This window comes from Marmota monax, unplaced genomic scaffold, assembly GCF_021218885.2.
Source record: "Marmota monax isolate L192 unplaced genomic scaffold, Marmota_monax_Labrador192_F-V1.1 WCK01_AAM20220418_F8-fsc00045, whole genome shotgun sequence".
NCBI lineage: Eukaryota > Metazoa > Chordata > Mammalia > Rodentia > Sciuridae > Marmota > Marmota monax.
Genome location: NW_026692132.1, coordinates 11,340,813 through 11,354,874, shown reverse-complemented (window position 1 = coordinate 11,354,874; position 14,062 = coordinate 11,340,813). Strand labels below are relative to the sequence as shown.

General features: G+C 36.1%; 1 protein-coding gene across 4 annotated transcripts in view; it reads left to right on the top strand.

Annotated features, from left to right (window-relative positions):
- The window catches only part of Cep126 (centrosomal protein 126), a 102,696-nt gene extending 101,089 nt beyond the window's left edge, over positions 1–1,607 (top strand). For all 4 annotated transcript variants that reach the window (XM_046466811.2, XM_058570745.1, XM_058570749.1 and 1 more), the window contains one exon: positions 1,182–1,607. In XM_046466811.2, the coding sequence (XP_046322767.1) occupies positions 1,182–1,244 (63 nt within the window). In that variant the 3' untranslated portion in view covers positions 1,245–1,607. The remainder of the gene's footprint in view (positions 1–1,181) is intronic.
- Positions 1,608–14,062: the final 12,455 nt, after the last annotated feature.

Genomic DNA, 14,062 nt, shown 5'->3' with positions numbered 1-14,062 from the left:
CAGCTTAAAATTTAACTTCAGTTGTTACCTGTTACCTAAAAGATAAATTAAAATTCCAGAGAAATGCATTCAACACCCATCCAGCCTTACCTCTGGTTGCTCCCCATCTTATGACTTACCTTCTGTTGAATAGTTGGCAAGTCTCCCCATAACTCCTTGCAAGCTTTCAGGACCCATGCTGTTCCCACTGCCTCACAGACCTTGTTATCTGCTTTTCTACTACCTACTCTTCAGGACTTGGCCCCAGTGTCATCCATCTGGGAAGGCTTTTTCAGTCCAACCTTTGTCCTGCCCCAAAATTTAGAATTTCCCCCTGTTGACAGCCATTCAGCCTGACCTTTTCTTTTTGTAGAAGCTACCATATTAGTTCATTTTATTCATTGAACAGATACTGTCTGAGTACTTCCCATGTATTGGGCATTCTGCTAGGACTGCAAATAGAGGAAGAGTAACCTGCATTCTAATAGGGGCAACATGAAAACATTACAGTGTAATAGGATTGTTGCAAGGGCAACCTCAAAACTCCTGCCACTGCCATTATAAATTTCAAAGTATAAAATTCTTAGAAGAATTTTCATTTTAAATCATTTTACTTACTTTTTTAATAAATAAATGTAATAAATTTTTAGCAATTCCCTCTCAAGCAACGTACTTCTTTAGCCCAAAGTATATTATTAAACACTCTTAGGATCTTATGTGGGTTCTAAGTGCTTCCTGTAGAAAATAAAATTATTAAACTTTGACCATTTTCTTTATTTTTTATTAAGAGAGAGAGAGAGAGAGAGAAAATTTTTTAATATTTATGTTTTAGTTTTCAGTGGACACAATATCTTTATTTTATTTTTATATGGTGCTGAGAATCGAACCCAGTGCCCCGTGCATGCCAGGCAAGCGCATTACTGCTTGAGCCACATCCCCAGCCCCAAACTTTGACCATTTTCACAGCAGATTATATTAAGCACTTCTTAAATAAATGTTACCAGTAGCAAAATATGAAGATCATGGATTATTATAATTAATATGATGCCTTATGTAATTACTTTGTTGAGAATGATATGTAAATGGGGTTTAGAATTTGAATTATGAGCATAGTCTTATTAAAATCTGTACTCTATAAAGAGATTTACTTGTCGAAGTCTGTGAATACTTTAGTAAAGGAATATTCTGAAACTATGTTACAGAACAGCCTGCCAAGACCTCGACCATCTCCTGATGTTGGATCCAGATTGCAAAGAAAATATTGATGAAGTGTGACAGCAACTATTTAATGAAATCATTATTTTTGAGAATCTCCTGTAAATATATATTTCTGCATTTATTAATGATTCAAAACACTATAATCATAAAAATGAAGTATAATATAGGTAATGGAGATAAATTGATCAGTTTAAGTTTATGCTATAAATTATACTTTATTATGTATTTTATTGGTGAATACATTTTTAATGAATGGAAATATTTCATTGTTTTCAACAAGCATGCTACTGTATATAAATTAATTCTATTTAAAAATAAAAAAGAGGCTATTTTGTTATTCCAATTATGCATTAGTTGTAGTTATGAAGCTTTGTTTTCTGAAATTCCTAATAAATTCTATTAAATTTGTATGGTGGTATTAAAAAGTCTATGATTGATAACATCTTACATAAATAATACAGCTATTTGTTTACGATATTACAGGATCTCTATACTTTGGAGATGTTACAAATAGGTCTTTTATCAACTCTGCATGTTCAGCAATTGATATTATCATCTTTTCTAGGGGTAATTAGTCTTTAAATTTGACCACACTTTTAAAATCTCAGAGGGATCAAATGGTAAACATGAAAAATAAATTGCAATTCCAACCAGCTAACTTGAATTTCCTAGTCAGTATATTTTTTCCAAATACAGAATTTCTACTTAGGAAACACGATTTATATTAGAAGTTTGTTCTTTTTAAATATGAAACAGCCAAAATTTGTATGATATAATAATCCCTCCATCGTTTTATTTTCCCTCAACTATTTTTACTTCAGGTTCTCATCTGAATTATATCAAACTAATTTTTTTACTTCTGATAACATATCTAAAGTGAGAATGAAATGTCCAGAGTGAGAATTAATCATATCAATTCCATCTTAAAAGTCTCCCCTCCCACTAATGGAAGAATTTTCATTCCTTAGCATGGTATCTAAGACTCTTTATATTCCAAGTTCTCCATACTTTTTTAACATCTTTCCCACCATACCAGTTTTACCAAACCACCCATAGGTCCCCAAATAAAACCTACTATTTCATACGTCTCTGCCTACACATATGCTATACTCTCGGCTTGAACTGGCTTCCCCTTGTGCCCTACTTAATCTACCCAGTAAATTTTTATTCATACTGTTCAGGTTGAACTTTCTCCATTTTGCCCTAATAATCCTATCTACCACCTCTTCTATACAAATTTTATTCTTGTACCCTGAACTGACCTTATTTGCTTACATATCACCTGTTCTCCTAATGCAAGAGCTCCTGGAACACAGACATTGTCATTCACTTGTATGTTCTTAGGAATTAAAATAGGGAACATAATGGCAGGTCAAAATAACGAATAAAGGAGAAAATATTCAGTCATTCAAAATTCTACTTTCTACCCCTCAAAAAGAGGTATAATGGATGGGGGAAAAAGGAATCACTCTTCCCCCTCAAAATTCAAAATACACCCACACAAACCCATTAAGTTTCAAAGTCCAGAAATAATCCTCTCTTTCAAGACTCTGCCCTCTGGATCTCTCCATTCTTTTTCATAAAAGGTAACACATGTTTGTAAAGGAGTAGTTTTATCAGCCTGTTACTTGCCTGTAGAATTTTACATTTGCACAGCATTTTTTATTTCATATTCTCTTTTTCGTTTCATATTTTCCTTTTCATTCCAGGCTGAAAGCTTCTGCTTATATAAAATTCTCATGAACCTTATGGGGTCTCCCGTGGTTGTCAGAGAATTTGCTCTTAGACAAGAGGTCTCTCTTAGATAGTCACTCCCCTGTTTTCAGCTTCTGCAGAGATAATTGAGGACATCTGAGTCATATACTTAATCTCTTTATAGCCTTTTTGTGACTAAATATTCTGACCTTTTGTTCTTTCTGTGGTATTAATAAAATGTTTTACAGCCTCATCCATGGTTTTTTCTATCCTGACAGTGAATCTCAATTTTAGCATCATTTGCAATCCTGCAATCATCAAGTCATACTTCCCTTTTCTTTATCTTTTTCTCTCTCTCAATCTAGCTCTTTCCTACGGCATTTTATTATAAGAAACACTTTGTTTGGAAATATCCACAAATATCCACAGTTAATGTCCAGTTTCATTGTTCTTAGTTCTGCTTTCCACATAATTGCAAAACACATTCCCCTACATTTTCTATCACTTTATAATAAATATCCCTTTTTCTCTAGTTTCCAATAACATGTTTCTCCTTTCCTCTTGAGCTTTACCAGCAGCATCTTTAACATTCATATTTCTACTAATAGTCTGTTCAAATCAACCTGGGTTTTTGGCACCATGCTACTTAAAATTCTTCCAGCTTCTGCCCACAGCCCAATTCCAAAGTCACTTTCTCATTCTTAGGTATTGATTTACAGCAGCACTCCATTTCCAGTAAAAATTCTGTTAGTGTCTTATGGCCACAAATTTATTTGCTTTTAAAACATACATGAGGACTAGGATATAGCTCAAAGGTACATCACTTGCCTATCATGCACAAGGCCCTGGGTTCTATCCCCAGCACTACAAAAACAAACAAAAGTAAAAAATAAATAATACACATACAAATGTATTATAATTCTAAAGGTTAGAAGTCTGACACTGGTTTCCCTGGACTAAAATCATATAATTCTGAAGGTTAGAAGTCTGACACTGGTTTCCCTGGACTGAAATCAAAGTGTAAATAGGGATATGCTACTTTTTGGAAGCTCTAGGGGGAGAATCCACTTCCTTGTCTTTTCTAACTTTTATTAGAGGTCACCCACATTCTTTGATTTATGACTCTCTTCCTCTATCTTCAAATCTAAGATGAAAACCACATATCACATCTCTTGACCTCTCCGCTTCCTCCTTCTGTGTGTGTGTATGTGTTTAGTGGTGGTTATACTGAGCTACATTCCTGTCCCCCTTTTCTAATTTTGAGGACCCTTATGATTACATTGGGCCCCTCTGGATATCTCGGTATCTGTCTTAGTATCAACTGATTAGCAAACTTAGTTTCATCGGCAACCTATATTCCCTTTTGCCAAGTAACCTAACATATTCACAGGTTCTGGGGGTGAGGGGGTCATTATTCTGCCTACCACAGGGATATAAAATCAAAAGGATGGGGCTGGGGATGTGGCTCAAGCGGTAGCGCGCTCGCCTGGCATGTGTGAGGCCCGGGTTCGATCCTCAGCACCACATACAAACAAAGATGTTGTGTCCACCAATAACTAAAAAAATAAATATTAAAAATTCTCTCTCTCTCTCTCTCTCTCTCTCCCCCCCCTCTCTCTTAAAAAAAAAAAGGGTGTCCATCATTGTTTCTGAGCAATATTAAAAAAAAAAATAGAGAGTGGAGCCATTTAAAAAAAAAAATCAAAGGGATATCGAGGGACAGAGATTGCTAGTTGTGCTGGCCCCATTTTTTTAAGTTTCCCCTTCTTTCCTTAGTAATAAAATCTGTTTTACAGATATCTAGCCACCAGGATAAAAACAGTGTTACCCATCTCTCTTGCAACTAACGATGGCTATATGACTAAGTTTGAAACTGTGCCTTTAAAGAGAAGGGGTAAACACTCCTTTTCCTCCTTTTATCTCTTCCTTCTCTATGCTAGCTGGAATGCAGACTTTCATGTGTATCACTGTAGCATGCAGACATAGCTCATTGTTAAATCTCATGGAAAGCAAACTGGGAAAAACCTGGGCCCATGATAGCATTACATAACAGTCAACTTTTATGTGAACAAAGCATAAATTTCTATTTTATTTAGCTACTGTTATTTTGAATCCTGTTGAAAAAACCTAACTTAAATCCTAGTTAACATACTTTTTAAAAGTGGGAGATAGGCCCTTCCTTCCTGTGATGTTATTCTTAGTCATCAACCTGACTAGATTGAGGAACACCTAAAAAATTAGCAAATCACAGTTCTGGGTATGTCTATGAAGATGTTTCCAGAGATAATAGGCATGTGAGTCAGTGAACTGAGCGAAGACTCACCTGAACAGGAGTGGTGCCATTGCATAGACATGGGGCCTGGATGAAACCAAAGGCAGAAGAAAGGGGAAGCTCCACACATGCTCAATTCTTCTTAAGCAGATGCATTTTTGCTGCTGTCACCATCCCCCATGAACATTAGACTCCAGATTATTCAACTTTTAAATGTGGAACTACACCAGCAATCCTCCAGTTGGCTTCTAGGCCTTCAGCCTTGGACTGGGGCTGCATCATTCTTTGTCCTTGTGCTGATGCTCCAGATTTTTCAACTGAACAGCTATTGATTTCCCTGGCTCTCCAGCCTGCAGATGGCCATTGTGAGCTATTGATCCTCTGATCATGTAAACCTATCTAATAAATTCCCTCTTAAAAATATACAGGGGCTGGGATTGTGGCTCAAGCAGTAACGGGCTTGCCTGGCATGCGTGGGGCGCTGGGTTCGATCCTCAGTACCACATAAAAATAAAATAAAGATGTGTCCACCGAAAACTGAAAAATAAATGTTAAAAAGTTCTCTCTCTCTCTCTCTCTCTCTCTCTATTATAGATATATATATGTATACATATATATATGTATATATATATATATATATATATATATATATATATAATTATAATCTAGGGGCTGAGGCTATAATTCAGTGGTAGAGTGCTTGCCTAGCATGCATGAGGCACTGGGTTCGATTCTCATCACCACATAAATAAATAAGTAAACAATTAAAATAAAGGCATTCTGTCCATCTACAACTACAAAAAAAATTTAAAAAGAATATTGTTAAAAAAATTTATACACACACACACACACAATCTATTGATTGTGTTGTTCTAAATAACTCTGATTAGTATGCTTTCCTTCTGCTTTAGGTCTAGGTGTTTGCTTTTGAAATGGGCAAGTTCATGAAACCCAGGAAAAGCAGAACTAGTCCTGAACAGATGCTATTCTGACATTGATGATGACACGTCATACCACCTCAAAAGTCATTCTCTGGTAGCTGGAATTGACCACTATCCCTGCAAAGTGCTGGCTGCCATACAAGAAGAACATTACCAACAGGTCAAAGGTCAAATGTCTTTTGTAATAATATGTCATGCCCTCTTAAATAATACTGTGATCAACAGATGTCTTCAGAAACTCTGCACTTTTTAAATTTTAATATTTTTTAGTTGTCAATGAACCTTTATTTTATTTATTTATATGCAGTGCTGAGAATCAAACGCAGGGCCTCACACATGCTAGGCCAACTGTCTACCACTGAGCCACAACCCCAGCCCAGAAACCCTGCTCTTAATGTAAGAGCAACTGGAGGCTAAGTTCAAGCCTAAAGAGAGGAAAAAGATAGGCAAGAACAAGTGGTTCTTTTTATTGTTTTTTATTTCAATCATTTAACATAAAAATAAAAATCCTGTGGGGAAAAATAAAGTGGGAGATATTATAATGCTGTAACCATTCTTTAGCAATAGATGAACTCCCACCCAAAATTAGTTCAGATGTGGAGGCTGTTGATATCACATACACACATATAAGAAAATGTTAACATATGAAAAATATTATTTACATACATAATTCAAATCTCTAGGGCAGCAGATCAGGCTTCCCAAGCAGCTCTGAAATGGCTTAGGAGATCAAAGAAAGAAATCTGGCTTGGAGTTTTTAATTGTGATTAGAGGGTGTAGCCAGAATGAGAGTTCCCATATGCAAGCTGAAGAATCTACTTGTTTGAATCTTCTGCAGAGACAAAGGAAATAGCATTTGGGCTGTCTTATCAGTATGCCCAGATGTGGAACAGAAGGGGAAATAAAGGGATGAGGCTTAAAAGCTATCAAAGGTTAAAACAGCTATCAACGGTTAAAACATCAAAAAGTAGAATCAGGCCCCCGCACCAAAAACAAACAGAAAAATGGAGTCAGAGCTAAGAATATAGCCCAGTGTTAGAATGCATGCTTAGCACACACAAGACCCTGAATTCAATCCTTGGTACTACAAAAAAATAAAATCTAAGTGGAATCAGATGCTTTATTACACACAGCATAATTATAGAAAATTATATAAAACTATCTACAGAACCAAAGTCTTTGTGTAGGTAATGGGGCTCTAGTGCAAGGAGAAAAGTTGGACTTACATAGAAGCACTGAGGAGGAAATACAAATAGATGGTAAAGAGGATCAAGGTCTAGCAGGGAGCGGTATCACACACCTGTAATCCCAGAGGCTTGGGAGGATGAGGCTGGAGGATCTCGAGTTCAAAGCCAGCCTCAGCAACTTCGAGACTCTAAGCAACTCGGTGAGACCCTATATCTAAATAAAATACAAAATAGGGCTGGGATGTAGCTCAGTGGTTGAGTGCCCCTGAGTTCAATCCCTTGTACTTCCCCCAAAACATGGATCAAGTTCTAGCCTGCAGTGGTGAGGAATGCCTGTGAAGTTGTAGATCTAAAACCCTCTCCCACTGATAATGCTGGAAATTATAGGCAGTTTCTTCTTTGGACATTCTTTTCCTGAACTCCTTTTAGTCACAAATCTAACAATAAAATAGTAATGCTACATAATATTTAATGGTTAGTTATAGTCAAGTATATTTCTGGAATATATTTTGTTTTGCTTCTCATTTGCATTATGTAAATAGTCTTCCCATTCCTTTCATTCACAAAATATTAAGTACTATCTATGTGCCAAAAGCTTTGCTACTTCCAATAATACATTCATAAGGATAAAATAGTCAACATTGCTAAGGTTGGGATCCACATTTCCAGGTTAGAGTTGGTCAAAAGAGGAAGGTGGAAGTGGGCAGAGTCATGATTCTTGCAAGACCACCACGGCTAGTCACAGTGATGGATAGACACAGAAATGGCCCGCATTTCCCAGCTTGCCCTCACCCTTATCCACTCTACAGCAGCTTCCTGACTGTGGACCCAGTAACCCATCACTAGGTACTAGGCCGCAGACTCACAGAAACAAGAGATTCACAAAAAGCAGAATTTTCTCACATGTAGCAGTTTCCATGGATTTCTCCAGCAAGCTCTCTTTTCATGGTTTCACTTAAGTGAGGCATGCTTTGGTGATCAAATTTCTCTACAAGGTCTGATTTGCCTACCCACACAAGTTATTCATGCAACCTCCTTGGTAATTGTTTCTCTGATCCTGACTGACATTCCTCAGTAGAGAAGACTAGATTTTCATCCCTTACCCCATGCTAATGCACCAGTTCTCCCTTTCCAGGCCATATTCCCAGATCTTCTTATATTTAGTAAAATATAATTCCTATAGTAAATACCTTAGTCCCATAACTCTTTTAATGGCTTGTTTTTCCTGACCAATATATTCTGATGGAGGTGACACAGAATGAAGCACTCACTTATAAATTAGTGTGAAGTGTTAACTTTCCCAATCATATGAGTATATAGGAAATTAGGTAAATTCTAAATTTTTTTTTTATCTTAATAAGGTATATATGACAGTAGAATGCATTTTGATTCATTGTACATAATTGCAGTACAACTTTACATATCTATGGTTGTACACGATGTAGCATCACACCATATGTACAGCCATACATGTACCTAGGGTAATGATGTCCATCTCATTCCACCTTCTTTCCTACCCCCATGACCTCCTCCCCACTCCTCCCACTCCTTTGTCCCATCAAGTTCCTCCATTTTTCCCATTCCCCCCCATTATGGATTAGCATCCACTTATCAGAGAGAATATTCAGTCTTTGGTTTTTGGGGATTGGCTTACTTCACTTAGAATGATATTCTCCAACTCCATCCATTTATCTGCAAATGCCATAATTCTTCCTTAATGCTGAGAAATATTCTATTGTGTATATATACCGCATTTTCTTTATCCATTCATCTACTGAAGGGCATCTAGGTTGGTTCCACAATTTAGCTATTGTGAATTGATCTACTATAAACATTGATGTGGCTGTATCATGCAGTATGCTAATTTTAAGTCCTTTGGGTATAAACTGAGGAGTGGGATAGCTGGAACAAATGGTTGTTCCATTCCAAGTTTTCTAAGGAATCTCCATACTGCTTTCCAGATTAGTTGCACCAATTTGCAGTCCCACCAGCAATGAATGAGTGTGCCTTATCCCCCACATCCTCATCAGCACTTATTGTTGTCTGCATTCTTGATAACTGCCATTCTAACTGGTGTGAGATGAAATCTTAGAATAATTTTGATTTTCATTTCTCTAATTGCTAGAGATGTAGAACTTTTTTATGTATTTTTTAATCAAATGTATATCTTCTGATAAGTGTCTGTTTAGCTCCTTAGCCCATTTATTGACAGGGTTGTTTGTGTTTTTGATGTTAATTGTTTTGAGTTCTCTGTATATCCTGGAGATTAATGCTCTATCTGTTGTGCGTGTGGCAAAAATTTACTCCGAAAATGTACCCAAGGCCAATGTCATTCTAAGTGGAGAAAAATTGGAAGTATTCTCTCTAAAAACTGGAACAAGATGGGGAATGCCCTCTTTCACCATTTCTATTAAACATAGTCCTTGAAACCCTAATCAGAGCAATTAGACAGATGAAAGAAATTAAAGGGATCTGAATAGGAAAAGAAAAACTCAAATTATCATTATTTGCTGATGACATGATCCTATACTTAGAGGATCCAAAAAACTCCACATGCCATAAAACTTCTAAAATTAATTAATGAATTCAGCAAAGAGAGGGATATAAAATCAATACCCATGAATCAAATGCATTTCTGTATATCAGTGATGAATACTCTGAAAGAGAAATTAGGAAAACTATCCCCATTCACAAGAGCCTCAAAAAAAAAAATACTTGGGAATCAACAAAAGAGGTGAAAGACCTCTACAATGAAAACTAAAGAAAGAAATTGAAGAAGACCTGAGAAGATGGAAAGATCTCCCACGCTTTTGAATAGGCAAAATTAATTTTGTCAAAATGGCCATACTACCCAAAGTGCTATACACTCAATGTGATTCCAATTAAAATCCTGTCATCATTTCTTATATAAATAGTCTTAGCAAGAAGACTGAAGCAGGAGGCATGACAATACCAGACCTTAAACTATACTACAAAGATAGTACCAAAAACAGTATGGTATTGTCACCAAAATAGACATGTAGACCAATGATACAGAAGACACGGAGACAAACCCACATAAATACAGTTATCTCATTCTAGACAAAGGCACCAAAAACATACATTGGAGAAAAGATAGCCTCTTTAACAAATGGTGCTGGGAAAACTGAAAATCCATATGCAACAAAATGAAATCAAACCCCTATCTCTCACCAGGCACAAAGTGGATCAAGAATCTAGGAATTAAACCAGAACCCTGTGTCTAATAAAAGAAAAAGTAGGCCCCAATCTCCATCCATATTGGATTAGGCCCCTACTTCCTTAATAAGACTCCTGTAACATAAGAATTAATATCAAGAATAATAAATGGGATGGATTCAAACTAAAAAGCTTCTTAGCAAAATAAACAATCAGTGAGGTGAATAGAGAGCCTGCAGCTTGGGAGCAAATTTTTACCACCTGCACATCAGACAGAGCACTAATCTCTAGGGTATATAAAGAACTCAAAAAGCTAAACACCAAAAAAATAAATAATCCAATCAATTAAATGGGCCAAGGAGCTGAACAGACAGTTCTCAGAAGAGGATATACAATCAACAAATATATTAAAAAAAAAAAAGTTCAACATCTCTAGCAATTAGAGAAATGCAAATCAAAATTACTCAAGATTTCATCTTAAGATTTCATCTCTAGTCAGAATGGCAGCTATTAAGAATATAAACAACAATAAGTGTTGGCGAGGATGTGGAAAAAAAGGCACACTCATACATTGCTGGTGAGACTGTAAAAGGGTGCAGACAATATGGAAAGCAATATGGAGATTCCTTGGAACCACCTTTTGACCCAGCTACCCCAGTCCTCGATCTATACCCAAAGGACTTAAAAATAGCATACTATAGAGACACAGCCACATCAATGTTTATAGCAGCACAATTCACAATAGCCAAACTGTGGAACCAACCTAGATGCCATTCAGTACATTAATGGATAAAGAAAATGTGAATATTACTCAACAATAAAAAAGAATAAAATCATGCATTTGCAGGTTAATGGATGGAGTTGGAGAATATAATGCTAAGTGAAGTTAGCCAATCCCAAAAAAAACAAATGCAGAATGTTCTCTGATATAAGGAGGCTGATTCATAGTGGGGTTGGGAGGGGGAGCATGGGAAGATTAGACGAATTCTACATAGGGCAAAGGGGAGAGCAGGGAAAGGAGGGGGCAAGGGGGTAAAAAATATGGTGGAATGAGATGAACTTCATTACCCTAAGTACATGTATGAAGACATAAATGGTGTGAATATACTCTGTATACAACCAAAGATATGAAAAATTGTGCTCTATATGTGTAATATGAATTGTAATACATTCTGTCATATATAACAAATTAGAATAAAAATTTTTAAAAAGAAAAAGTTTTAAAATATCATTTATAAATTAACATTTCAGTGGGAATAAGCAGGCCAAAAGCACTGTGCCATGTTGTTTGTAAAACATTTCAGCACCTCAGATAAGCACTCATTTATTTAAAAAAAAAAAAGTATTTGTACTTATTCACTAGTGCAAATATACACAAGCAGGATTCTGCATGCCAAACCAACTTCACAGTTAATAATCCCTAACTTCCATATCTTTTACTTATATATTAAAGAATGCCTTTACAAAAGATAGTTGAATCCAAAGTCAGTAAAAGCCAAAAACAAAAATTCTAGTAACTGGCAAAACAAGGCAATATTTGTATTTTATCGTACTTGTATATTATGACATTGTCCTTTTGTGAAACTATGCTATAACCAGAATTCTTGGGAAATATTGTCCAGAACCCCTCCAGAGAAGGATATTAGAATGTGTGATCCAAAATGTGTTCATTAAAAATGACAAGAGTGGGAAGACAAAGAACAGAAATTCTGGAAAAGAACAGCATTTTGTTCCCAGTGAAAACTGGGAGGCAGAGCAAGATAGATAGTGGCTAAGAGCCTCTGGTGATCCTTTCTCCACAGGCACACCAATCTTCATTCACAAAAGTTAAGGAAATCAAATAAAATATCTGCTTTTAGTATAACCAAATGAAAAGGCTATTGAAGAAGGAAGGAAGGGGAAATTTTGCCACAGTGAAATAAAACTACAACTCAATAACAAGAAAAACTTGGAAACTACAAAAACATATGAAAATTAAATAACTTACTTTTGAACAATGGTTCAAGAAAGAAATCAAGATGGAAATTTTTTAATGTTTTAAACCAAATGAAAGTGGACATAAAATATACCAAAACCTATGGTACTAAGAGGGAAGTTTATATTAACCAATGTCCGTATCAATGAAAAGCAGAGTCATTGCATCTAATAGAAGAAAAAGTAGGCCATAATCTTCATCATGTAGAATTAGGCCCCAACTTCCTTAATAAGATTCCTATAGCACAAGAATTAAAACCAAGAATCAATAAATGGAATGGAATCAAACTAAAAAGTTTCTTTTCAGCAAAAGAAACAGTCTGTGAGTGAACAGAGAGAGCCTACATCCTGGGAGCAAGTTTTTACCCCTCACACATCAGATAGAGCACTAATCTCTAGGATATATAAAGAACTCAAAAAGTTAAACACCACACCGAAAAAACAAATAACCTAAACAACAAATGGGCCAAGGACCTGAACAGACACTTCTCAGAAGAGGATATACAATCAATCAACAAATATATGAAAAAATGCTCATTGTCTCTAGCAATCAGAGAAATGCAAATCAAAACCATTCTAAGATATCATCTCACTCCAGTCAGAATGGCAGCTATTTATGAAGACAAACAACAATTAAGTGTTGGTGAGGATGTAGGGAAAAAGGTACACTCATACACTGCTGGTGGGACTGCAAATTGGTGCAGCCAATATGGAAAGCAGTATGGAGATTCCTTGGAAATGTGGGAATGGAACCACCATTTGACCCAGCTATTCCTCTCCTCGGACTTTACCCAAAGGACTTAAAAACAGCATACTACAGGGACACAGCCACATCAATGTTTATAGCAGCACAATAGTTAAACTGTGGAGCCAACCTAGATGTCCTTCAGTGGATGAATGGATAAAAAAAAATGTGGCATATATGCACAATGGAATTTTACTCAGCATTAAAAAAGAACAAAACCATGGCATTTGCAGGTAAATGGATGGCCTTGGAGAAGATAATGCTAAGTGAAGTAAGCCAATCCCAAGAAAACAAATGCTGAAAGTTTTCTCTGATATAAGGAGGTTGACTCTTAGTGGGGTAGGGAGGGGGAACGTGGGAGGAATAGATGAATTCTACAAAGGGAAGAGGGGTGGTAAGGAAAGGGGAGGGGGCAGGGGATTAGCAAGGATGTGGAATGTGATGGGCATCATTATACAATGTATGAAGACATGAATTGGGTGTCAACATACTTTATATACAAACAGAGATACAAAAATTGTGATATGTATGTGTATTAAGAATTGTAATGCAAAAAAAGTACATGTATAAAGGCAAAAAAAAAGAATAGCGTTATCTTAAATTAGGTAGAGGGAAGTGAAAAGAGGGGAAGGCAGGGGATGTGGGGATAAGAAAGATAAGAGAATGAAACAGACATTATTACTTTATGTATATATGTGACTGTATGACCAATATGATTCTACAATATGTATTCTCAGAAAAATGAGAAATTACATCCCATCTGTTTATGATATATCTAAGTATATAAGTGCATTCTACTGTCATGTATAACTAATTAAAACAAATGAAACAAAAAAAGCAGAGTCAGGTTAGCTGGCAAGCACCTGTAATTTCA